Here is a 27618-nt window from a genome sequence, read left to right as displayed (position 1 = left end):
AATAAGTCCTGTATTAATATAAACAAAATGACGAAACCTTTTCTAGCGAGTGACTGACTGATTAATGGAACTATTGCTGAATCACATAAGGTTTGTTAGGTTAGATTATTTCTTCCCAAGGAAAAGATGGATTGTTTCATTTTGACATTTACCATTGCAGGGGCTGAGGCGGTTATATGTGTGGGTTTACTTTCCAGCCCTCAGAACTAATAGAATTTTATTGTGGCTCATGAAAATCATGCAGGGTTTGCTATGGCAGCTGTATATCAAAAGCCAAACAAATACAGTGACAGGTTTCCTTACACTAGTACAGCTGAGATCATGTGTAATTCTATATACATTTATATTTATTTATATTTTGCATTTGAATGTATATAGACAACAGATTGTTTGGTATGGGGGAAGGAGTTGTCATTCAACATAATTGTGGCTTCCAGGCACCAGATACTTCAAATTGTCTTGCAGTTGTTCCTGGCTTTTCTTTATTGCATTTTTTTCTTTGTTACATTTGACTTTTTTTATAATAGCAATTCCTGAAAATCCCAGCCAGTGTTATTTCTTGAGGAGAGTGGCTGTGGTTCTTCTCACGCTGAAGAACTTAAATTCAGAATGCAGTGTGTACAAAATAAAGTAGTTCGCTTGTTGTCCTTCAGGAGGAAGTAATCTGCCAAAGATTGCACTGAGCTTACTGCAGAATTAAAAACTGGACACAGACAATCTGAGCCCTGATTTATAACTGCTCTCCCTAAGCCAACTTCTCTTCCAGTTACATGCTCCCTAAAAAGAGAAACAGAAAGATTGCATAACTAAAATGGAACAGGTTGATTAATCCCTGTAATCTTGACTCATGTTATATAGTGGGTAGTGGCAGGCCCCAAATTTTGGGAGTTGTGTCGTGAGTTCATCACACATTGGGAGTTCTCCTGTTCCTGTTTCCACAGTGTCTCCGTTTCCATGGCTGTTGCAGCTATAACTGGAAATAGTTAGTGCTGGTCTTAATGTCAAGATAATAGATGATTTGGAAATTGTTACATTTCATGGTGACAGCATTGTTTTGCAATTTCAGTGTTCCTTGCTTTGAATATGTAAAAGTAATTTCAGCTTTTGCTACCAGAGGTGATAAAAAGCTAATAATAACACTGCAGCATCTACTGTAATTTAAGAGCCTGTTCCACCGAGTTGCACCTTGCTTTAATTTTCTCCCAAAGCTGTCAGCCAAAACCAAGCCGATGATCGAAGTGAAACTTATCAAGCAACTGAGGTACAACATGGAGAGTAAATGCAGGGATTGACCAGTCCACTGCAGACCTGTGGTGTCAGTCTCATTACAACCTTGATGAGACATTCAAGACCAGGGCATTAATATGCCATCATAGATGCTGACATTCAGGCTTTTCAAAGCACAATGTTTGCATGAAAGCCTAGGAAGAACGTTTATTTACAGGACTAGTCTGGCAAATCTGTTTTGTGTTTATTCAAAATACCCTCACCGGGGTTGCACACTTGTGACGATACGTACATTTGCCTGGTGTGATGATCCATAGCTTCCCAAAAGGTAATCCAGCTTCCCCCTGCATGAGATCACTCCGCTCAGCTGCCCTTCCCTCCCATCTTTGTCTCCTTCTCTTCCTCAGTGCTGGTAGCAGTGGTGGCCTGTCCAGAGAGTCCTGACATTTCCCCATCACTCCAGTGGAGATATTGTTGAGCGTTGTTCAGTGGCACTGGCAGATTTTTTAGGGGAACACTCCTTGTCACACTGATGGGTTGCAATCACAGAGAAAGAACTCGGGTTAAGAGAAGGGCAAAACTGGAAAAGGGTGTTTTGTTAAGCAGATGAATTTCATCCCTTGGCAGGACAATAGGAAACCTCTACAGACATTTAAGTAGGCCTTACTGATGCTGTTCATTACAGAGCAATAGCATGCCAGTACACCGATCAATAGTTACATCTTTGATAACTTCTGCCAGAACCAGGGCAGCAAACTGCCAAAGGTTTACACTAAGGAGGGTAACTAACATCTGGGCTGCCAATATGGTTTGAACTTGTGTCAGATAACCTGATAACCTAAAAAAAGAATAAACACATTATTTTTCCCCTGTGTCATTACTGGCTAAGATTAAGGTGTGCTTTAATGTGTGATGCACCAAACACCTTTGAAAGGCATGCTGAGCCCTCACTGTAGGGGAGGTTTTGTGTTCCTAAATTAGATGGCAATGACAGGTTTGACTCTCCCTTTTATCCTGGCTAGTCTCTCTGAGGAATGGTATTGATCCACGTAAGTATTTATGAGAAGTTTAGTGCCATCCAAGGGGCACATGCATTACTGGGTAGCAATCTGCGGTTAGATCTTTGAGGTGAAGATAATCCTAAATGCTCTAAACATCGAGGTCAAGTAATTTTCATTATGTGCTTTGTTTATGTTGTCAAGATGTGAATTTAACTGCAGTTAACATGTATGAAAGTTCAGCTAAGGAAGTGGACTCAATCTTCTGAACTCAGGGTGCTGTTCTCTGCACTTACAGGAACCATGGTGCCTAAGGGGACTCAGGGCAATCTTCCATGACCCCAACAGACCTAATCCTTGGCAAGAGTCCCAAAAGGCTGTTCACAAAGGGTGCTCGGGCAGTCAGCTGCCTTCACTGTGTAACCCTTCTGGCAGGATTTGAGTATTCACACTGGAAGCCTGGATTAAGGGCACAGCACAGTAGCTGCTACAGTGGCTGCATTACCATCGCTATTTAGTATAACACAGATTTATTTTTTTTCATAATGAATGTAATAATAACTATATACTGAAATAATAAATATATCACATTAGAAAAGTAACAGTGTAGAATAATCATATACCAGGATCCAAAGGTCGTCATGTACATCAGCCTGAGGTTAGCTAAGTCTTCAAAGATTTAAACTCCACCATTTCTGGAAAGGAAAGAAGGAATGATGATGGGAAGAAAATTTCTGGTGGTGGAGAAAGCTTTTAGTTGTAAACCATATAGCTTCAAAACACAGAAGGTAAATACTAGAACAGACCAGTAGTCAACAGAAGTTGTGGGCTCTGTTTGGTTTTATGAAGTCATGATTTGGGGGTTGATTCATGTGTATTGAACATCTGGGGTCTGCTTTGTTGAGACTGGAGTTTCATTTCTATGCTAGTCTTCACACTTTTTTTTTAGCATATTCACTGTTTTTTTTATTTTTATTTTTTGCCTTTTGAATGTCAGTAGTAGACTGAACATAACCATCCCCGACTCTGAGAAAAAGATTTGAGAGAAAAACTCATTTAACTCTTGAGTCTCTCTGCCAAAACCCTGGAGTGAGTAAGCAACTGGAACGCTCAGCAAACTGGAAAAATAAACATGAAATTTTTACACCGCTGAAATTTGCATTTAAAAAACTAAATATAAGATTGAAAAAGATCTTGAACTGAATTAAGACTGAGGCTATTTTTATTTATTTAATTTTAAGAAGAGAGAAAACAGAGCATTTGAAATAAAATACCAGTTTTGCACAGTTAAGTCCTAAATTAGAATTGGCCATGAATAACATCATGGCCAGTACTCCACTGTAAAGTCAAAGATCTCAGAATTTAGTCCTTCCCATGGATAAAGGCGGAATTTTCTAATGTATTATTTAACGCTTGTTATGTAGTGCGTTTAGCAGTCACTGGGAGGAAAGCTTTTAAAAACCAACAACCTCTCTGATAGTATTAAATCCTACCTTAGATTTTTGGTTAAGCCAATATTAAGAAAATAAATGAATTAATACATTTCAGTCTGCCCGATTTATAGAGGCCAATCAAGTTACAATGCTGGACATGGCCAAGTGAAAGAGGGGAATAGATTTACCTGAGTGAGGTCTTAATTTAATCAGCTGGCCCCAGAGAGCTGAAGTCAGCAGGCTGGGATGATATAAGAGGCAGCAGAGAAATAGTGCATTTACCGCAGTCGAAAAGGAGAATGACAGTGATGGAAAGGAGTCTCGGCAGTGTCAGAACACACCTATTTCCATGATTTATTCTTAATTTACTTTAATGACAATCTGAAGGTTGTCCATTTTTCTTTAAGTGTCCTCAGAATACTGATATTTTCTAAACATTTATAGCATGCTTTTTCTCCCCCTCCTGTTAGCTCCATCGCAAGTTGGAAATGAAGAGAAACTGTGTCTGCAGTTTGCCATAATGAATTTTGAGTGCAGCAGCAGACTGTCCTTTTCCCACTGTATTCCTTGCCAGCCAGTGTCCTTTCTTTGCAGTCAGCCTTGAATCAGGTCTAGGAATCACAGGTTCCTCTGGAATTAATGTTGATATTATGATAAAATGGAGGAATTCATTACATTTCTTTTACAGTTTATACTGGCAAGAACAACGCGTGCTTTCTCAATACAATAGTTCATTTTTATTATCAAGTGGGTTTATTGGTGGCTGGTCAGAAATACTGACATGCAGACAATGATCTCAGATTGCATCTACATTTCTGGAATACTTTCAGTCTTTCCAGTTTCTGTCAGGAACTTACTTCAGTGATTCAGAATTTTTATTTTAAGATTGGACTGTTGTTGAATTTGCACTACAAACCTATGTCATTTGCTTTCTGTGTGTATATGCATTGCATTCATTAGTATCACACAAAATCCTGTAAGCTTGGACCTGAACAATTATTGTTAATTTTTAAATTCTTCCAGGTAAGAATTTTTTTTTTTGGTTGGTTGGTTGTGGGGTTTTTTTTGGTCGGTTGGTTGTGGGGTTTTTTTGGTTGGTTGTTTTTTGGTTTGTTGGTTTGTTTTTTGTTTGTTTGTTTTTGCCAGGCACTGGGTTATGCTGTTACAGATCATTCCATCATCAGAGGAAGCACTGATTTTCCCCACAATGCTAGTGAAGGGTTCAATAATAATATGATTGCAATAATACTTGCAAGTAGCCTGGGAATGTCAAGATAACTGGAGACCCTTACCAGTCATTTCTTAATCTTAAACATACATGTTTCTGCAAAGAAACTCTGCTACTGTCTTAGGAATCTAGTCCTTTATATAAAAGATGCCCCAAATTGCCCCAAAATGCATCTTTAAAGAGAGAAAAAAACACCAGTATCGTTCCATACTTCAAAAGCAAAACAAACAAACAAAATCCTTGTACTTGCTAGGAAAAACTATGAAACAAAACTCAAAGCATTTTCTCTTTGTAGCCACTTTATTTGCCCGTGTCGATGAATAAGGCACATGACACACCTCTGTGGTTCTTTGTGTCCATGGCCTATCTTGCCAAGCTGTCCAGGGGTCATGTACTGCCTTAAGGTTAAGGCAATGCAAAAAGAAACTGGCGAGTTTACTGTTAGTTGACTGTTGGCAACTCAACAACTTGACAGGTATTTCACTGGGACATGTTACAAAACCAGGCAACCCTAGCATCATGTTTTAAAGCATGAGCCAGTTCCCATACCAGGTGAAACCGAATGTATTATTAATGAGAGAAAGCCAGGTTCTAAAACCGGGTTTCGGCTGTTTCTACAAGTAGAGCAGGCCAACCAGAGAAGACTTTCCTGAGCAAAACAGTGGGTGCTGAGCAAAACGCTGCAGCCACTGGGCCACATTAATATAAGTGCCCATCACTCTCCATACTGGTTCAGTTATTCATGCTGGAGTACAACATGTTCTAGCCATAGACAGGATTTAAAGCCACTATTTGAAAGACGTGATTAATCTTACATTTACTTTCATGTTTTCAGATATACTCAAGGACAAGAAAGCCCATCCAGAAAACAGAAATGAACCAAAACCAACTGTGAAAAAGATTGACACCACAACCACCACAAGCACTGTCAAGTCATCTTCTAAACACAGTGTAACTGGAAGCGGGAGCAATCCAGCCATGAGTTGCTCACTTGTTATTTTAACAGCACTAGCAGTTCTGTGGCATTGTCCTCTGTAGCTGCATTGCAATGCAGCCACTGCACAAGCATTTCTGTTCACTGTCATTTATACCTACAGCCTTACCCACAGAAAACAAAGTTAAATGGCTCTCTAGTTTATGCGATATGTTAGAATAAATATTAAACAATCTGCTGGGGTTGGCAGATAGGAAGTGTCATCACTTACAGCGTCTGAAGATAGCTTCTGACAAAGCCTACCCAGGATACAGAGGGAATGATGACAGAAGTCTGAGTAGCTTAAGTTATGGGGTAGAAATAACTGAGAACACAAAAATTGTGTGTGTGTTACTGTTTTTCTCAGTTTTGTTCACTGGAATCGCACTGGCTGGTTTTGTTTAATTTTTTCTGATAAATTAAATGAATGGTGAGTATTCAAATTTAAGCCAATATATACATTATTTCTCCAAGGAGCAGCTAATAAGCTATGTCTACAGTTGTAAACCATGTTAAAGTGAAGTACTCTTACCAGCTTGATGAAATTCCTAAGTGGTCAAGAAGATCAAAGCATGTTTGAAACTTTTCACTCTTACTGTTTAGATTGTAGGAAGCAACATAAAAGCATATGGTGTGTCTAATATATCAGTATAGTTGCCTTAACCATGGAAAAAATTAGAAACACTTCGTTTACTGAGAGATAGATAGTGAGTTTCCCTGCCCTACAAAATGCCATTACCAAATGCTTAAGCATATGCTCTAAAGGCTTACTGGATCCATGTCCAGCAACAGGAAATACAAGCATAATAATGTTTTGTGAAGTTGAATGCGGTTTTGTACAGAGCAAAAAAAATGATAATTCAGTTCAAACTTTGCATATGTGATGTTAAAGAGAAAATGACTTAAATTTTCCATAAAGGTCCCAGAGATGTAAGTTACCAGGAACTCCCATTACACACAAACTAGATTTTGTGCATTGAGGATCTCTCAAATCATCTGTTTCATAAGCTCTGTATTATTTAATTACATTTAATGTTTAAAATTTTGTATCATGATAGTTGTAAATGTAAAGCAATCAAATCTAGAACATTCTCTATAATGTCTCATCATGATTGCTATCCTAGAAAATGCCAAAATATGCATTATATTAGAAGGCTATTTTTTTAAAAATTAATGATACATTGATACATTTTAACTTTTCAGATGAAAAGTACTATCATAACTTCTAATGGGTTAAGAGTTAATGTGTTTTACAACTATGTTTACAGTGCCACTGGATATATATATACAAACACAACTGTATGAATACGGTGATTAATGATAAATTTATGAAGCATTATAATTGTTATACGTACTACATTTCATAACTATTACAACAGTTTAATGGCCATTTTCATGTTGTAGACTATTATTATGTACAGTTTTATAAGATTTAATGTAAAACATTTACCTTTGTTTTTTGTAAAACACCACTTTTAATACTTGGAGCCACACAGCCATTGTCAGTCAGAAGAAAGAACCCTGTATCTTACAGCTTCAGGCATTTTATTGGCAGCTTTGATTATGAAAGACATGCTGATTCAAAAAAAGTGCCATGTGCCAGTATTACTGTGTGCCATTTTATAAAGTGGCAATAATACAAGACAAGTATACAATAAGTGGACAAAGACTCGCTATATTTGTATGTTTTCAGATAGCATTAGTGAACATGTCTAAATATATTTGCAGAGGTGGAGCTTCAGTTTTGTTTTTAATTTGGGCTATGAGTTCATATTTACAGACATAAAAGTGTGATCAGAACCATCCAGCTGTGAAAGAGTTGTCTCTAAAATGAAAAGAGCTAAGTTTTCTAAAATAATTCAACTTTCACGTTGGAACAAGGAGATAAAATGGAAGAAGATACTTATGCTAACATGAAATACTTTGAGTTCTGATTTTTCAAAATGGAAAGGATATTATTATCACTACATAGTGTTTTCCAAATCATATCAATGTAAATCAGTTTTCCCAAAGGTACAAAAATGTCTATCCTGTACTTTCCGGAGTTTTGAGCTGCACCAGTCTATTGAACCATAATTAAAAGTGCAACTTGTATTCATTTTCAGTGCCCTTTGGAAAAGTGCACTTTTACCTGAGGGGGTGTGCAAGTCATGTCATTTGTACTATGAAAGGACAATATCATTCCTGCCGTCTTAAAGGATCGGTTGCAACGGCTGCTGTTAGACAGTTTGGTCTCTGTGCGCACACAGAAATGTACCTCTGGTGCTAACATGTCACCAGCTCCTCAGGTAATACTGATCACTGTGGCTTCACTGAAGAAATTCAAAGGTTTTTCATGCTTGTGAACCTGACCCCTAATTTAGTATTCTCATAACTGAGATACTATCATTGTTATTCGGGCACACACATTGGCATTTGCACACTTAAGTCTCCATCAGGATTCCTGTGGATAGAGGTGTGGTTTCAGGGTTGAGCTCTGAAGCTAACAGATTTCTGCTGGGCAGCTTGGCCTTTTCTCTTCTTCACACCTGCAGAGTGGGAACTTGAATACCTGGAACTTGCATGTCTTTTTGAGGTCTTTCCTTTAAAAGTTCTGTGGTTTTAGCTCAGACCAGTGATGCAGCTATCCTAGTATTTAGCTGTAGCAGGGCAAGTGCAGAAACCCTGAAAGTAAGTGTGTATGGAATAACTCACCCAGGGAACTTTTTGCTGTTGCTAAACCTTTAATATAGCTAATCAAAAAAATGTGAAAAATTGAGTGTTTGAATTTTGGGGTTGGTTAGTATTTTTATGATGTAGCATTCATCTCTGAAGCTAAACAAGACAACCCTTTTCAAGTTGCTGTGACAAAACTAGAACAAATTCAAACAGTGGGATGAGGTAGATTCATCAATTTATTTTGTTGGAGTCAATACTTTAATAGGCACAGAACAGAGGATTCAACAGCTATTAATGCATTTCACGCTGATGTACTTTTACACGGTAAGAAGAGTTCTGGCCAAGCTGGCATGAAATCTGTTCATAACGTGCATCAGAAATGGTGCAGCTGTAAAGAGCCATGCAGTATATTTTTACTGATAGTTTGTTATTTTTCTCAGGATCAGTTACATACATATAAAAAAGAGTATTTTCCATCAAACAAAAAAAATGTGTACTAGCAAAGGCAAAATAAAGTTCCTGTGTCAAACAGGAAGCATTTCTTTTTGAATGATCAAGATGCCTATTTGGCAAAATCTTAGTTTGATATCAAAGACTGTAATTCTCAGTAATTTCAAAGGTCTAAATTCAAAATACTTTTGAACTTGTCTGTGTAATCTCAACGTAAAATAACACACCAGTCTAAGAGCATTGCTGTAGCTTTGCCTAACAGTTATGAATTTTATTTAGCCACTGCTTTTTGAATGTTTATTGTTTTGCTATGACTTTCTTTTAATATTTTGCTGTGCCAGCATTTCTGAATGCCAGCGTTGGAAAGTAACTGCTGACATGCATTTGTAAGTAAAAACAATCTATAATTTTCTCTTGATAGCAATGTAGGCTTCTTAACAAATAAGACAAAGTTGCCATGGACATACAGTCAGTTCCTAGTGTCTCGCTGTTCTTTGGGCAACATGTTACACCAGGTTCCTGTGAGAGGTTCAAGTGGTTTGTGTATCACTGTTCTCCTTCCTGGCTATGGAAGTATCAGGGAGAAAAGTGAACACAGATGGACAAAAGCACCTGTGGCTGCAGTGTTGCCATTGCATGGCAACCTCCCGCTGTGTTTTCCAAGGCCCTGAGCTGAGTGTTCCCCTCTAATTTTCAACAGCTTTTACACCTCTCCATGTTTGTGCACAGAGACTGGACAGGCAAAGAGCAGCAGGAGAACCTAGACTGCATCTTAAGGCAACTTCACAGACACCTGCTATGAATTGCACTTTCTTTGCAATTCATGTGCTCTACAAAAACTGGCATCTTGTTTTCAGCCTTGATTTTTTTTTCTGGCTTGCCTGTTGCCAGTGTTATGTCCTGTCCTGAACCAGGTACTCTGTCATTGTGTAAAGAACTGTTGATTCTGATCTCTCACACAGTAATGAACCTTTTGAGGTATAAATATCTGTCAGAGCTTGATAGAGCAACACAAATAATTATGTCCAGCTGCATTTACTTCACAGGCTCTGGGTATGGGTATCTGGCTATGAGATTCACATCTCTTTGATCTCTTAAATCAGATCTGTATTTAATATATCCCTATTTTATTTTGTTACCAGGACTGTAACACATATCATAATTTTTCAGTTTGACTCTCTTATGCTGTATGGGTCTTCTCAATATTGTCCTAATGATGCTGTGTGCAGTCTTCTTTTTAATGTTAGATGAGCCTTTTTGCACAGATTTACTGAACCGTTCTTATTCAATACTGCACATGATTAGGTTTAAGCAAGACCTGTTCGAGTGAAAGGAGCTGAAGCACATTAAAGTAAGATACTGAGTAGGAAAACAATCCAGAAAGTCCTTATGTTGCTGACTGGGGGTCTTCATATTTAGCAGATTTTAAGGCTTAGCTAAAATTATGGTCAAAAATTCCTAACTAACGTGGGTTCAAAGGGATTTCAGCCAATTTTTTAAGTGGGAAGTAATTGATGCACAATCTTTCTTCATCTCTCTGCATATGGGTCTGTATATATAGGAGACATTCACAGAATCACATAATGTTAGGGATTAGAAGGGACCGTGACAGATCATCTAGTCCAATCCCCCTGCTGGAGCAGGAACACCTAGATCAGGTCACACAGGAACATGTCCAGGCGGGTTTTGAATGTCTCCAGAGAAGACTCCACAACCCCCCTGGGCAGCCTGTTCCAGTGCTCTGTCACCCTCACTGTAAAAAATTTTGTCTCATATTTAAGTGGAACCTCCTATGTTCCAGCTTGCACCCATTGCCCCTTGTCCTATCATTGGATGTCACCGAGTATATTTATAAACATTTATAAGGTGACCCCTCAGTCTCCTCCAAACTAAAGAGACACAGCTCCCTCAGCCTTTCCTAAAATATATCTTGCACATTGACCAGCATGATATCAGAAGTGCTCACATTACAACTAGCCAAAAGCATTTGAGACATTTATTTTCATTTACAGCATTTCACTATTCACAGTGTTGTTTTTAATGACATAGGGCACGTGCATTAATGAAAATTGAAGGGTGTGACAGTCAGTGTCATTATAGCTGCGGCATGCCTCAGTTAAAAAGAACGTGATAATGTCGTAACTCCTGTTGCCCCTGAAGCCTGGAATTGTTCTCTGGTTTGCTTTGTCACTCTCTAAGGAACAACATTTGAGTTGTATTAAATATTAAGCCACAAAAAATAAATATTGACCAAAGGATTGTAATAAATAGATGATAAACTCAGAAAAGTATCCTGCATTTGAAATAGAGAATAAGCCTAAATAAGAAACCCATTCTGGACCAAAACAATTTTTCAAGACCCTTTCTTCTCTCCAGATTCAGCCCCATTCCCTTGCACTACGTACAGCACAATATGAAGCCTGTATGCAAGAAACTGCTGCACTGAATTCAGGAAAATGAATTTAAACTATTGCTATGTAGTAGTATTTTGAAATCTTGCTTAAAGCATGTGTCCTTTGGCTGGTTATGAGGAATGTATTTAAACAGTGTTTGCAGTTGCTTAAGTTCTTATATAGTAAATATTCACAGTTGCTTCAGCTTTCAGAAAAGGCTGCTGGACACAGACTGTGCAACAATATTTTTGTGTCACTCCTATGTAATTGAGTTCAGGTCCGTCTTTGTAACAGGCTGGTTTACACATTCTAATTATTATCAACACTACAATGATTTTCACTGCAAAAATATAACACCCTTTTTAGAGAAGGGCACACAAGAGAGAGGCTACTGATGCTTTCATGAGGCATGTAAAGTACTTCATTAAATAGCCAGTAACAACCACTGAGGGTTTTTTTTTCATTTCTGTGCAAAATGCATTAATATTACCTTGCAAAATTATGCCGTTTGCACTTAATCATTTCAATTAATCTTTAGTAAATTACCCACTACTTTGTAATTATAATATTTGCAGCTAATTTAGTGCCATTCTAAAAAATCATTTGTTGCATAATATAAGCAATTAACATTTATTCATTTTTTCTTTTGCAGGGAGATATATAAATTATCCTCAGTGGCCTTTCTGTACACCTAATTAGCACCTGTCTGAATTATTCTACAGGCTATGGACATTTCATTTGAAAAATAAATGCACTGCTAGTTTCATGAACTCTTTATAAATACACAGTTGTAAAATTTACTTTCCAGGTGAATAGAAGAACATGTTTTCATATGTCTTCCGTGTTTACGAGGTAGGCTAGGCTCTTAGGCTATTACATCTAGAATAGGTGCTGGCATTTTTAATGCATTTCAAATGGAAATAGTCAGATACCTCTCTTGCATAATTTAGTAACCTATCCCAGATTTGTAGTGTATTCTGTAATGAAAACGAAAGCATGGGGACATCAAGAATATAGATCCTAATGTAACTCTCCCACTTCTGTATATGCATATAGAACTAGGAAGTTTAATTAATTAGGGACTATCCAAAGCATTTCTGTGGTGAAGTGTCAAGGATAAAGTAGTGGAAATTAAAGCAGATTGCTTCAATGTTGTAAGCAAGCTTTGAGGTAAACACTAATTTTCTATTTAAATGCAGAGTGTATTGACTAAGATCATTTGATCTTTCTAAAAACGAGATCTGAAGCGTTCTAACAAGAATGCCAATATGAAATATTTACAACCACCACACATATGAAATTAGGAAATCGAAAAGATTTTGAGATTTCTCTGTGGGTATAAAATGTTGCAACAGACTCAGCTCCTATAAATGAGCACAGCTCCTTTGATTTCAGTTTAGCTATGTAAATTTACCCCAGCCTAGTATCTAGCTCAAGAATGTGAATTCCTTCCCATCTTTTTGCAGGTGCAGAAAATCCAAGAGTAACTGCAGAGATTACAAAATTTGCATTACAGTTTTACATTCCTTGGGCCATTGATCAGATAAGTATCATCATGCCTCAAAAGGAAATCCGTAACACATGGGATGCCGTGAGTCTTCTGGCATTTTCCATTTCCAGGGGCATGGCAGGGGCCTTTTCAAGAGAAGCAGCTGGTACGATCTGGGGGCTAAGAGGAGATGTTCATACTGTGAGTATCTTTTAGGGGAGAAAGTCTTTCTCAGAGGTTTGTTGATATAGATCAGGCCTTGAGGCAGATCAAGTTTGATTTTTCTGCTTCATGTTAAAATGTAAGATCCAGGTCTTAAACAGGCCTCAGGAACTCACTGAGACTTGGTGGAGAGAACAGATCGCAGCTTTCATATTTTCACAGAAACTTAAGCAGCGGAGAAGGAAAGCAACCATATTCTGCTTCTGATGAAGCTTATATATTTTTGCATTAATTTTCAGATAAAAATGACGTGGCGTTTTCCAGGCTAGCAGTGACAAATTCATGAGTTCCTGTAACCTTATGTTATTCTACAGAGAAGAAAGGAAATTTCCTCCTGAGTAGGAACAAAAAGAAGGTAGTTTTCTTGTTTGTTTTAAAATTGTATTTTACTCTGTGCAAAACATCCATACTTGGAAGAAAACCAAAATGGGATGTTGGGTTTCACAGAGACACAAATTCCCCTGATTGGAGTTGTTCTTGGTACATGTAGTACTAACAGTCTGTCCAATTCTCGTGAAAGAGGATATCCTCCCCCTTTGGCTCTTTTGTTTGTTTCAGGAAAACTACAGTATATGGCTTAAAATCATGTGTAGTCAAAAAACTGTTGACAAGTCCACAAAGCAGTGAAGAAAACATTTAGATGTTTGCTGGTGGTGTCATTAAAAATGAGAAAAGGAATTTAACTGGAATATTTGAGCTTTCACATTAGGGATGAACAATACAGTTGAAACCTATTCCCAAAATAACATAGTTGAATGAGAGAGCAGGGTAACATAGCAGCAATAATATACGAAATGTTTATCGTATACCATTTTATTATATGGGGCAGTATTGGAATAAAAATGGAAGTCAACACACTATACCTTGCATCATACCACCATTTACTATATTTACTGTACTCCAATATCAGAACTAATATAGTACGAATGTTTACAATACACTGGGGTAGATATTACAGCAAAATACGTGCTTTGCCATTTAGATTTTTAAAGAATTAGTTTGTGGCCTCCTAGTCTTTTTTAGTTCATTTTATTTTACAGGAATTAATAGGCTGCTTACATTTGTATTTTACATTAGTTGCATCCTGGGTATTTTAAGTTCCAAAATATATTGGTTTTGCCCTAAGCTGTATTCAAGCTATAATAATTATTTCTGTTTCCCAAGTACATTTTATTTGCAGTATATATCTTTATATTTTATTGAATAAATTTGTCGGTTTTCTTTAGTTTGTTTTCAGCATTGAACATGATAAAGGCAATTTAAAAAAGAAGTCTGATATTTCTTCTTTTAAGACATTGAAGAACAAGGTTAGTTTGAAAAGTTCAAGGAAACTGTGTTTTGTAAAGGACAGTGAGCTATGAATGGGAATAAAAACAAATAATCCACAGCTGGAAATTGCTGTCTTCTAATATAATTTTTGTATTTTTTTCTGAGTGTTTTTCAACATCTTCGTAAGTTAGAAAGATGGAAAAATCTTAAATAAGATTTTAATCAGCTCAGGTCACATTCTGAATAAAGGATATAGACCTTGATTACTGCTAGAGAAGTCAATACTTTGGCCATACTCTGGCAAAGAATGGTTTATTTCTTCAGCATGCAACTACTCTCTTGCTCTTCTTGTAATAAATACAGTGAGATGTAAAGGTGCCTACAAGCTCTTCTGGGAGCTCTTAATATTATTGAAGAGACACAATACTTGCAGCAGTCTCCTGGGTAAATGCCAGCATACCTCCACACAACAGGTAGGACTCATTTCATCAAAACTTCCATTCCTACATAAACAATCAGATCTGAGCAAGACTGAGGTCTTGCAGTAACTATGTGCCGTATTAAAAGCCTTGCCCTTTGTTTTGATTAGGATTGCATTACTTTTCTGTCTTCATATAGGCCACTATACTGGAAAAAGGAAACTCCCTGCTGTTTGGTTGTTTTCATCGCTTGTCAGTTATGAACATCGCAGTTTCTCTTCTTTTGAAGGAGAAAAATTTAATCTTGTATTATTATCATCAGATGCTGATTATAGTGCTTGTGCCTCTACCATTTCATTAAGTGACAGAGCAGAGACCTTAGCTCTTGCAACCATTTGTTAGAGCTACTTCTCATTAGCTTGTTTTCATTGTTCTGTTAGAAAGGCTCTTTTTTTCCTGCTTATCTCTTTTATCTCCTGTTTTGGTAATATTTAGGAGGTTCTGCTAGTATTCCCAAAATGGGCTGGGTAAAGACCGTAGAACCACAACAGTATTATGAAATAAATATTCAAAATAAAAGTCTTTAAACGACTGTATTCCTGCTATCTACCTACCTGTTTCTTCATTTTTTTTTCTTACTCATTTTGTTTTCTGGTTTCATGATGATTTGAGTGGTGCTCCTAAAGCACCCATGATTCCAGTTTTCCTTGATTCTTTCAAAACACTTCCTGTTTGAGGTTTGGGAATTACATACAGCTCTTCTCACCATCTATGTAGAGTGCTTTTTGCTAATATACTCATTTTTGATCCATCTCCAAAGATAATAGCTAGCAGCTCTTCTCTGCCAATGCTAGAGAAATGCTTATTCTCTGAAGTGCTGCCTCATAAAACCTTTTAAAGTTTAAGGATTTTGCATTCATCCTCTAATTAAGCAGGTGTCTAAATCTGTGAAACTGCTTCATTCTGAAATCCAACCTGTCTCCACTTCAAAGGATGTTGTTTCTTTTTCCAGAGATGTTAAGAAAAAGTGCTTCCTTGACGGTTCAAATTTGTAAGGTTATTAAAAGGCTTTGCTTCTCACCTGATTCAGTACTTAATTTCCAAAGATACACAGAATATATCAGATCTGATGAGATGCCTCACCAGTGTTCCCTAACAGTGGTATTAGAGTTCATCTTTGACTGAAAGTCTTGCTTTTCCCATCAGGAAACCAAATCTTTCCTGACATATTTGTTGTTGTTGGTTGGTTTTGATTTTAATGAGTTTGGCTCTGAAATATGTCTAGAATGTGTCATACCGAAACCCTGGGAAAAAGGAGAGCATGTCACCTTGCTTGTCCTGTAGGGGTTCCAATATGGTGTAGCTCCAAATACAACCATTGACTCACTAGACTGATGGTTAGCTTTATGATACTGACAGAAGCAGTAAGACTCTAGTGGAGGAAGTCTTTCTACACTTCAGTTTTACATTTGAGAAAGTCAGCTTTTTTTTTTTTTAAAGTACGCTTGTGAAATCATTATTAACTCAGGAACCCAACATGAACCACAAACCATCTCAAAAGAGCACACCGAAAGCACTCCTGCTTGTGTAAGGAAGAGCTGAGTTTTATTTTCATGTATTGTATGCCAAGGAGATTGTGTACCCAGAATTAACTTTACAAGAAAGAAGGAATTCTAAAAGCAACAGAAACCCATGTCCTGCACCTACAGGTTTAGGTCTGACAGGACAGATTACTACTTTTCCCATCATCCATGTTTTCAAGAAAACAACACACAGATGAAAGCAGTTTGCCAGAGCAAGGAGGAGATTACACAAGATGTGTACTGTGTAACAGTACTGTATACTGCTACTACTGTGAGCCCTGCTCACTCACAGTGGCTACTCAGCATTTAAGGCCTTCTGGCTCCCCAGTTGTTTGTCCAAGATAACACCTAGAACTTGAAAATGTCCACAGAGAAGACAAAACTCATCTGTTATAGAGTTGACTCCCACGGTTCAGCAGGCATTATTCTCTCTGATCCCTGGGGAAAAAACAGCACCCTCTCATGGGGCCCATGTTTTCTCTCAGGGTTTGCACTGGAACATGCTAGTGGTTTAGGCTAATGTTTATCCAAGTAGGATTTAAAAAGGATGAATTAGGCTTGAAACAACCCTCCAGTTTCAGAGCTATCCTAAAAAAAAAAAAAAAAAGCCTTCTTTTTTTCATACAACCCATTAGTTGTTGACTCCAGCAAATGCTGGGGCAGCAGGAACCTGCTCCATTTATTGCACTGCACAAACTGTTTAGGTGTCTGTCCTCTCTTTTCTCAGCCAGAAGTGAGCAGACCTTTCTAGCTGCAAAATCAATACTTCATTACAGAGTAACTCAGTCTACAGCTCTAGAAAATACCCTAGTTGTATTGTGTATAAAATGCGGATTTCCTCAAGATTTTTCAGGAATAAGAAACTGCTAAGAATGGCAGTGATTTTGCTTTTCCCTGGAATGTATGCGTGTTACCTGCATACCTGGTATGCACTGCTCTGTTTTGCTGCTGCATTCAGCTTGTGGTCACCACTCACCACTTTCCCTTCTGAGTTCCACCTTAAACTGGATGTAAAGTTCTTGAGACACATTTGGTGCATCAATTTCCTCAGGGCATTTCTTTAATTTAAGGAAGGGTACAGAGACTCCAATTAACCTCAGAAGAGACCCATAGTTCATTGTCTGTCTGGGAAAATGAACCTCAGGGAACTGTACTCTTACATTGCAAGTACATTTCAGAACACAATCAGAATTCATGTTTTTGGCTCCTACTCTGGCATGTAATCTATTAGAACAGTGTGAACAAACAAGTTCATTAACCTCCCAGAGCCTTAATTTTTTTCTCCTTGCAAAGAATAAATTATATTTACTGTGGGTGAAATCTGAAAAAAATCAACACAAATTAAGAAAAATCAGTATGTGTTAACTTACTACACAGTGGTAACTACCCTGACCTTTTCTTATAAGCAGAGTGGGAATTCGCAGAAGTAAATGCACTGGTGAATACTGAGTTTCTAATGTTGCCTACAAGATTATGTCCATACCCACAGATACACAAGTAACTAGGAGTGGCAGCTTATTTTGTCTGAAAAACAAGTCAAAAGCATAAGATTGATACTACCAGAGAGCAAAATGAGCTAATACGAATATGATTGCTCCTGTTTCATGCAGCCTGCTATCATCCAGTCTCCCTTCATTGGGAAAACAAACAAACAAAAAAACGAGGCATTGGCTTCATTCAGACCAATACTTAACAGCATATCCAACAACAGGAAGATTCAAACATGTACTGACTGAAACATCTAGATATCAAAGTGCTATCTGTCTTGTCCCAGTAAGTAAAAACGGAGATCCCCAAAACTATTTTACTAATACTAGAGTTAAAGGTGGCCCCACAATGATGCAGAGCACAGCTATTTGGTTGTTTAATCTTTGTCCTTCTTCCATGCTGGCAGCCAGGAATCATCTTGAGCCTTCCTATCCCTCAGTGCTCAGCTGTTCTCCAGAAATGAGGCTTGTCTTACAAACGGGCAGTGTCACCTCAGTTTTGTACTATTACCTATTTCTTTGCATCTACAGATACCTAGATGTGCAGAAAAGCCTGTATGTATCAGCATTTTTTTTCAGTTCTGTAACGGTTTTATCAGAAAGGTTGGCTCATCTAACAGACTCAGAAGGGATGGTTTCACAAAGTGAATTCCAAAGAGAAGAACATAATTCCTTACCACTTACAAAATATGGATCTCTGTCCCAGTGAAAGAGCTTAAGACACACCTCAGTCTTTCATTGCCTAGGCAGCTCCTTGGCATACATTTCTGGGCACATCTCTTGCTTTGTGTAAAGGGCTGTAGGTTCTCATAGAGTCTAAGACAAGAGATGGAAGTGCTTACTGCTGCCAATGTCATGTTTTGTTCTCCTGAAAAAAAGACCAAGAAATAATTTGTGGCTGTGATTTAAAGAGCTAAAAGAACAAACCACTTTGGAGCATTTAATACTGGCCAGCTACAATGAACACTCACCTGTGGGTACCTAGGCTTCTAGTCCCCAGCATATCTAGGACATGCTCCAGAGAAAAACTAAAGAATATTTCTGCTAGCATTTCTAAGGGAGCCAGACTGAGACATGAAGCTGCATAAAAGCTAACAGTGGCTGAATTATCGACTCCTAGATATAAGAAGGGTTAATTCATTGCTTATTGAGAACAAAGCAAGGTAGTGATTTAATAAATGACTCTAAGGTGCTTCACTTTTATGATTGTATAAGACAGCACTTTGTGTTGTCTCATGAGCAAAGGTCAGTGAACTGTCAGTCCTCATTACTTCGGCAGATGTTCTTTTGAGAACTCCGAAACTAACTTCACGGTACATGGAAATGAGTACATGTCTTTAATGGTTATCTTCAAAAATCAATAAGCATAAAGCTTAAAAAGAAGGGAAGTCAGTAAATGGAAAGAATTGTGATTAAAGAGATGAGCAGAAATGAAGAAAAAATGCATTACTCAAAGTTACCAGTTTGTCCCATGAGAGAAGAGTTAAGCTGTACAATTTCTGATTTGACTAGTGGACCACCTCTAGTCTAAAACAACCTACCCCAGGAAAGAAAATAGCAAAGACTAAGGATGTGAGAAAATTACAAAAAACATAAAGGAGAAAAATGGAATCACTCATGCATTGGATACATTTCTTCTACCTCCAGGATTTAACTCTGTGCTCTCAATTTGCTTTGACAATGGATCTGGGATCCCGCAAATAAATATACATCCTTGTACCACACTGCACAGTGCATATTCCCTTCAGAGTTCCAGACTTTTCCCTGAACCATTGCAAGAACCCATCCCCCTCTTATTTTGCTTTGTAAACACTTATGTTTCCATTTATCATCTTAAACTGCCCAGCTGTTTTAAATCATGCTCCTAGATTCAAGCTATCTTCCAGAAGTGATTTTTTTTTAATTCTTGTATTCAGAGAAAGAATAACAGCAGATGCTCATTAACCTCTTGCATGGTATTTATTAATCATTACATCTTTAAAATAGTCCATCAGTGAAATAATAGCTGTAGATCTTTTTTCAGTTCTCCACCAAGAGAGGTTTGCCTCTTCTATCTCTTATCAATATTTAACACCTGTCTTTGAACTCTGTTGTCTTCTCTACCTTTTCCTTTCTAATGGCAGGTCTAGAAATGAACAAAGCCATCTGGAGGGAGAGCACTATGACTTTGATAGTATTCCAGGCTCATATGCAGGGTCCTAGACTGTATGCACAGCAAGTGTAAAGAAAGCAAAATGTTCCTTCCAGTGAGCAACAGAATAAAAGATTTTTTTCCCTTCAGTTCCACGCTTTCATTTAAACTTACCAGCTCCAAATTCCACATATTTTTTGTCCCTGGGCATAGCCTCTCTAAATATCTTCGAGGGGAGCAGGAAAAAAAAAAAAGCAAGATGGGCAGATCATAATAATAAGAATGTAATCGAACCGCTTAAAGTTATCTTTCTTTCTTTGTTTGTCCTAGATATTGAGAAAAGTTTGGTTTAGACTGAGTGAACTAAGCATCAAGTTGTAAAAGATCATTTATGGAGCAAAATGGAGGTTATATTCTGACACTGGAGAAGAATCACAGTTACTTTGCACAGAAAGCATTCCCAGATTCTACTCCTGCTATTTCCACCTTATATTATATTATTACATATGAAGGAAAATTCACATCCTATCAGGATATTCATGATACTCAGAAAAATATGAACTGAATTCTTTGCCTATGTTATTGAAGGGTAAATATTTTCTCTTAAGACTACTGACTACTGCTTTGGACCTTTGCTGAGCTTCACACCTTTTCTTTCTTACCTTCATAACGCCAGAAATTGTACAGAGGAACAAACTTATTATTCCACTCAGAAGTTGAGAGTACACTTACAACCTCATCAGCTGAGGTGGAGGCTTAAGTTCTCCTTTAACTCACATTTTCTTTTGTAAAGAACACTTGAAAATGACTGTGCTTTCACCAAAGAGAGACTATCCATGGGAGACTGAAAACTGGTGCATTTTGGAGTTTATGGCCTTTGTGGATGATGACTAATTGATCAATGGGAAAAAATAATCATAATAATAAAATAAAAATAAACAGATTAGACAGTCCTCCAGTTAATTAATAAGTGTGTTTTTCCTGTCTGGGACCTAATGAGAGAGGGATCCCCAAGAGTCATCCACTAAGGAAGAAATGAGCAGTATATAATGATGTGAATTCAATACCCACCCAATTTATTTTAAAACGCATCTGTGAACATCCTTTGAAGATATCCTCTGGAAGAAATTCCTTTGTAATCTGTCATGTTCCACTGGGGTTGGCAAACATCTGTGTGTGCAGCAGGGGAAAAGATGGAGAGGATTTATTTTATCAGGGTTTCTTTAGTGAGGTTTAACCTTCCTTAGTCTTTCAGTTTCTCTTCCCCTCCTAATAGCTTCCTTCAGGTATTTCCCTTTTTAAGCAGCCCTACTATGTGGAAGCATCCACATTTGACTTAGGTATTTAATTAAAGCAATTTGTACCGAGTTATTCTAATGCCAGATAGCTGGACCAAGCTCACTTCCATATTAAGGCAGATGCACGTATACAAACCCCTTTAATCTTGCTTCTCATCTTTCTCCAGATGCACTAATGAACAGTCATTGGCAACATGAAAAATAAATATTATTAGTTTATCTGTTGCTTCTTCAGCAATAAACTCTCTCATTTGCTACCAAAAGGCAGAGATAACCCCTCTAAAGAGGTAAAGACAAGAACAAAAAAAAAAAAAACACACAAAACAAAACAAACAAAAACAAACAAACAAAAAAACAATGCTGTTGAGTTGATTTATTCCCAGATAGAAATGAAATAATTTATTTTTAAGTAACTTACTGAACAGTTGCATCGTGCGGTGTTTTTTCTCTTCTGAGAGACAATAGGAGATGATGAACACAGAACCAGAAGGTAACTAAGACAGCAACGGCAAAAGGACTGGACAAAGTGAGGTACAAATACTGGGGAAAAGAAGGTTAGCTGAGGAAACAGGAACAGAAAATGATAACGGAAAAATACCTTGTAAACTGATTTCCAGGACTAAGTTTGCTGAGTTCTTTTCACACAAAATTTCACAAAAACATCAAAAGAGATGGGAATAGTTAAAAGGAATTTAAATAGAGCAGTTGTACAGACCCTATTAATGCTGTACATCCCTATAAAAAACACATTTAGGAAGTTGGGCCTAACTTGGAACGGATTTCTGTAGTCCTCTCATTTGAGTGACTGCCACCTGGAGAAAAAAAAAGTTTTTTTGTTTTTTTTTTTTAACTTGACAGTTCTGGGCTCAAAAGTAGGTTTGAAAATACCCACTAGCTTTGTCCCAAGTGCCAAAAAAGTTGCCAGTCCCTAACACACAGGTGCAGCTGTGGAATTGACAGGGAAATTTCCATGCAAAGCTGGGCTTCTCTTGGCAGCTGTTGGAGCTGCCTTCAATGGGGCAGTGCTTCCCTTAAAAGCGCACACATGAGCCAGCAGAAAAGCAAACACAAAATTAAGACAGATCACAGCAAAAGAGAAAAATATGCTTAATAGTTAAAAAAAAAAACATAAAAAAAAATATCAGGTTGCCCTTCCACTGTATTGAAGAGGTTTCATTTCCTTCTTCCCCAGAGCATACCGTGAAGGATTTCCTTTGATTTTCTTGGCGTTTTGAGCTATTAAGTTCTATAAATCAAAGGCCTCTCAAAGGCCTGCTGCTCATCGCGTGCAGGACACCAACACTGCCGCTGCCTGGGGCTTTGCGCCTTCAAGCCCTTCCCTGGGGCCCCTTCCGCCCGAGGGCAGGGCCTGAGGAGTCCCGTCCTCACCTGAGGGACGGAGCGAGTGAGACGCCCTCGCCCGTGACAGGAGGGGCCGAAGGGCCCCAGAGCCATCCTCAGCTCAGCACAGGCGATGCTGACGGGGCACCTGGTGCTCATTGTCCTCTCACCTGCGACTCGTCCCCACTAACGGCGGCTCCCCGCGGCGCGGCACATGGCTGCCGCCCCCAGGGCCTGTGGGGAGCAGGGGGAGGTGGGTGAGGGGGCTTGGGCCAGGGAGCTGCAGGTGCCTCGCTTCGCTGTCCTCCTGTAGGAGCTCTCCCCGGGGATGCAGAGCGATCCTGCCTTGTCCTTCCCGAAGGAAAGCCGCGACACTACCTTGATGCAGAGGAAAAAACGTGAGTGGGGAGCACGACAGGGACAGGGATGGGGCCCGCTGGGTTAGGGCTGAAACCCCCACAGGCCCTGTGGGGCTCCCTCCCCGCTCCTGGTGGGAAGCGCTTCATCTGTTGTACAGGGTCGTGGGTAAACTCGGGGCATGCTGTATGGTGTCCCTTGCTACATAGGTCTAAGAAATAGGACCACCAGGTGGGCTTGCTTCCAGTGCCGCTCCTCAGCAGAAGGGGGCTTGTGGTGCAGGCCGGCGACCGCAGGACAAAGCGGTGACTGGAAAAGTTGGGGGCCAGCTGTGTGGGGGGCACTCTGCAGCACTCTACTGCTGCTTTCTCATGCGGTTGTGAATTTGCCTTGAAAAGCATTGGGGAAATTCAGTTCATTGTGAGGCGAAAACTCTCTTTGTCCTGCAGACTGTGTGTGAGACATGCTGTTGCACCCTACTAAGGATTTTTCCCACTTTTCACCACAGACAAACTTGTTACATAAATATGGATAAAACAAAAGGATGAGTAAATATAAAATACTGTTCTGTGCTTAGATGAGTTGTAAAAGCACTGTTGGATCTGTCTTGCTCTAGCCCTAAACCTAACAGGAGGAAAATTCTTGTGACTCAGAGGAAGCAGTAATAAATCACTCACACTTTATCTTCTCTGTCTCTCTAATTTGTGTGACCTCTGTCACCATTTGGTATCACTACTTATTACTTTGAAATGAGGGATCCTCCGTGGTATGCACAGTGCCTGTTCAGACAGTCCCTTCTGTAAAGATGATAAATCCTGAATAGAAGGGATGTAAGAGAGAAAGCAGCTTGTGCGAGGTCATTTAGAGGTTGTTGGCAAAATAATTGGCTGTTTAAAATTTTTAATGAAAAAAAATCTAGAAACTCCAGAGTTTTCCTCCTTGATCCACATATCACTGGCAGCAGTATCACAGCAGCATGTCCAGAGTGGATGCCAGTGATGCAGAGTCTTCATCTGATTTCTCAGAAATAAAAGGTTAGTTTGGGAAAATGTTTTTTGGACTTCACATTCATTGGTAAACCTGAAAGGATGAAAATGTGCTCATAGTTGTATTTGTCAGTGTGTTTTTAACCTAATGGTCAGAAAGTGAAAGAGGGTTTGTAGAGTAACAACTGGTAGTAGTGTACAAGCATGAAATACAGAAGGAAGCTTTTAGTCAGGACAGGCTTTTGAGAGGCCTTACTGAAAGCTAGAGCTGTGTTACAGTAGTCCAGACAATACGAAAGAGGGACTAAATAGATTTTCTGTAGATGTATGCTTCCCAGCTTGCTTGATAGGGTACCTGCCTATAGTCCACAAGTACAACTTCTATTATGGCAATTTGCAGAATGCTCATTTTGAACTATTTTCATCCCCTGGTTGTTGATTTGAATCTGAGTAAGACAAAAATTATTTTAATCTCATATATCCTGCCAATAGTGCAAAATGACTATATTCTTCAGTTTGTCTCTTATTTACTGGTCTCCTAGTTCCCTCTCCTGTTTCTCCCATCCCTATGCAGACATATGCAGAAAAAAATAATTGAAGAATTTATATTAATCCTTAGCTGCAAAGTTATCTTGACTTTGAGAGCTGCATGCAGATTTACTCCTCCACATCCCTCTAAATAATATTCACTCGGCTCTCCGCTCTCTTCATTAAAACTTACTTTGTCAGTTCTTTATTAAATTAGTCATAGCAACTCACCAATGCAATTTTCAACCGTGGTATAAATACAACTGACTTTTAGTAGGAATGGTGTCTAGTGAAAGGCTACAGAGGCAAACCTAGAGCCAAAACCAGAATAAAATCTTAATTGATTGGCTGCTCTATTGAAACATAACCATGTTGAAACATTTCCTACTGCCAATGACTTTGTCAGTACACCATGCTCACTATGTAATGTTTTAAATCCATCCCATCCCCAAATGCTTCATTCACACTATTCGACATTCCAAGTACCACTCCTCCCATCCATCTGTCCGGCACTTGAAATGCCAAATGCCTTTCCATTTTTGGGTCTTTGCAAAGTTGATACACGAAGAGATGTGGGGTGGCTCTTGTTGAATCCTCCGCAGACCCCTGGGCTGCAGCACCACAGAAGTAAATCGCTGGAGGTTGCCTTAGCATGCAACAGGCAGCGTCCATTTCACGTTGGTTGGAGCAGTGTTGCTGTCTGTCTGGCAGCCCTGGAGATCTTTCAGGAAGGAGAAAGAGCTGGAGCAAAGAATAGGTGCAAAACCAAAGCTGCTGCACAGCTCTCTGGCATGATGGGGTGCCTTCACATTTCTTAGCTGTGTTTGGGACAGAAACGTGCCGCATGGTTCATAAGGGTATGTGTTTCGTTAATTTGAGTAAGAGACCATCAGGAAGCCTGAGGATGCCAGACCTACCCAGCTGGAATCTGTTGCTGCCTTCAGACTTGTATCATTACAAGAATTTTTCCATTGTGTGTACCACAGGAATTCCATAGCTCCAAGAAGAGCCACATGAAATTTTTTTCACCAGAATTTGCCGCCCCCTTCCCCCCCCCAAATAAAATTCAAGTCCACCACAAAGTTTTGCAATCTCATACTGAATTTCTGTTACTTTATCATTCAAAGAAGAAGAAGAAAAAATAAATTTAAAAAGTTAGGATATATCCCTTTGTAACTATGAAATGGTTCTATACATGCATTTTTATTATAAATTGAATACACATTTTGTTTGCTTCAATATTTCTAGCTTCCTTGTAAAACGAAAAGTAAACTTTTTGTAGCAATCTGAAATTAGATTAAAAATAAAGTAGCTTTAGCCAACCAGCAAATAATCGATGGGGGCAAACCAATGCAAATAGCTGTCTTCGCAGCCCTTGTTCAAGTAACGAGCAGTCCAATTACTCCTGACCTAGCTCCAGTGGCTCATCTGCAGTTGGTTCAAGTGGATCAGGCAGTGTGCGTAGAGCCAATCCTTAAATCATCTGTGACTTTACTGCTGGCTTCATGTGAATTAAAAAATGAAACAAGACAAAATTTATCTTATGGTATGAATAAGTTCTGCTACTCAACACGAAAAATGTTGAAAAATAAAGTTTTGAAGATGCTATGCAACTAACCTGGAAATACAAACATGGTCTGGTAGGGGCAGCTTCTACCTTTTTAATTCTTTATTGATTCTGTTTGTCAGTACAAGTACTATTTAAGCAAGAAACTATTCCTCTAGGGCCTTCAAGTTAATATACTTATTTTAGCCTCCTTATCCTGTTAAAATGAAGAGAATCGGATTGTTCTGAGTTGAACATCTGTTTGAAGTCGATCTGTGTCCACTGTTAAGGGAAATAATATTAGTGAAGGGAAGCAGAAGGCAGCATTTCAAAATGATATCCTCAAAGCATTTTCTACAGATGTCTCAGAGGTTCTCGGGGTATTATGAGGCATAAAAGACATCTGGTCACATTTTTATAATCTCATCAGTGTATATAGAAAATGTTTTTCCCTGTTTGACTCTTGACAAGTAGAAGTAGTGAAAGGCTTTTTTTTTAAACTTGCTTATTTATCTTATTGCTGTGTGTATGTACCCACTGATTCTTAACTATCCAAATCAGCTTAGTGCTTTATTAAAACACCAACTTCTCGCACTGTAGCTTCTGACTCTCTCCTGCTTACATACAGTTCTTCAGTGAATCGCTTGTAAAGTAGGAGGTTTGAGGATGTTTTTACACTGTGTTATGGGGCATGTTGTCTTTCATCTGCCACTGCTGGCAAATCACTGTTTTCTACTTAAGAGTGCTATTGTACTTTTTGTTCAGTGTTAACAACCCTTCAGTTTGGTCTGTGGAAATACTCCTCCCCTGAAGGCAGAATGCTAAATTAGCCTTGTTCTGGAGGCACCGGTGCAGCTTCCAAAATCTCACTGTGATGAACTGCGCCTGGTGTCCAGCTCCTGTGGATTAACGTGGGCTTCCCAGCCAGGTTCACCAGTTCTGCGGGATCCCAGTAAGCCCCCAAAACTGCTGAAGAGCCTAATTTTGATGAACCAACACAGCAGGCTTTATTTACTGTGATTTGTCATCTTGACCTAGTTTGAAGTGGCCATTTCTTTCCGAAGAAGTAATTAAGGCAGAAACAGAGAAAAATACTCTTGGTTTTGTTTTGCCCAGAGGACAACATATTCTGCACTGTTCTGGCATTAAACTGTATTTCTTGAGCCAAGGCTTTTCATTTAAATTGCCAACGTATTGGCAATTTATTTTGTTTGCCTGACCGTATTTCTGAGAGCTGTGTAAGCCACGCTCTGTGAGGAGCGTTTCTGTTGCCTGCTTTTTGTTACCTGTTTTACCACTGGTCGGTATGAAGAGTCTTTGCTTACGCTACATGGTGCATGGATGTATTTGAGTAAGGATGATTTTATTTTTTTTTTCCTTCCACTTCTAGACCAGCCCTAGAGCGCCTGTATCCACATATCCACGAGAGCCGCTAATGAACGTGCCACTTGCAGAAATGTCCCGTCCTGCCGGCACGAGCAGAACCTGTGCTCTGCCAGAGGCAGGACAGGGTGGCACGCAGCCCCAGCTGCAGGTAACGGCCCCCTCACCCACTCGGGTGAGGTGCGGACCTGGGGTGGGTGTCAGCCGGGGAACTGCTGC

The 27618-nt window shown here is 38.9% G+C and overlaps 1 protein-coding gene and 1 long non-coding RNA gene across 7 annotated transcripts in view; one reads left to right on the top strand and one right to left on the bottom strand.

Annotated features, from left to right (window-relative positions):
• Window positions 1-15839, top strand: part of LOC106039183 (glypican-5-like) — a 425024-nt gene extending 409185 nt beyond the window's left edge. For 3 of the 6 annotated variants that reach the window (XM_048077290.2, XM_048077285.2, XM_048077288.2), the window contains one exon: window positions 5722-9435. In XM_048077290.2, coding sequence (XP_047933247.2) covers window positions 5722-5924 — 203 coding nt within the window. In that variant the 3' untranslated portion in view covers window positions 5925-9435. Of the gene's footprint in view, window positions 1-5721 lie in introns of all 6 variants that reach the window. The other 3 variants (XR_007168470.2, XR_010833633.1, XM_048077284.2) reach the window with 3 other exon arrangements.
• Window positions 15840-18568: 2729 nt separating this feature from the next.
• LOC106039185 (uncharacterized) lies at window positions 18569-22591 on the bottom strand. Its single transcript, XR_007168474.2, has 4 exons — window positions 22458-22591; window positions 21677-21817; window positions 21032-21130; window positions 18569-18697 (listed from the first exon to the last, which is right to left on the bottom strand). It is a non-coding gene; the product is annotated as an uncharacterized lncRNA (long non-coding RNA).
• Window positions 22592-27618: the final 5027 nt, after the last annotated feature.

Source organism: Anser cygnoides, chromosome 9 (genome assembly GCF_040182565.1).
Source record: "Anser cygnoides isolate HZ-2024a breed goose chromosome 9, Taihu_goose_T2T_genome, whole genome shotgun sequence".
In the NCBI taxonomy this organism is placed as follows: Eukaryota; Metazoa; Chordata; class Aves; order Anseriformes; family Anatidae; genus Anser; species Anser cygnoides.
The sequence above is the reverse complement of the archived record's forward strand: the minus strand, read 5'-3'. Positions and strand labels throughout refer to the sequence as shown.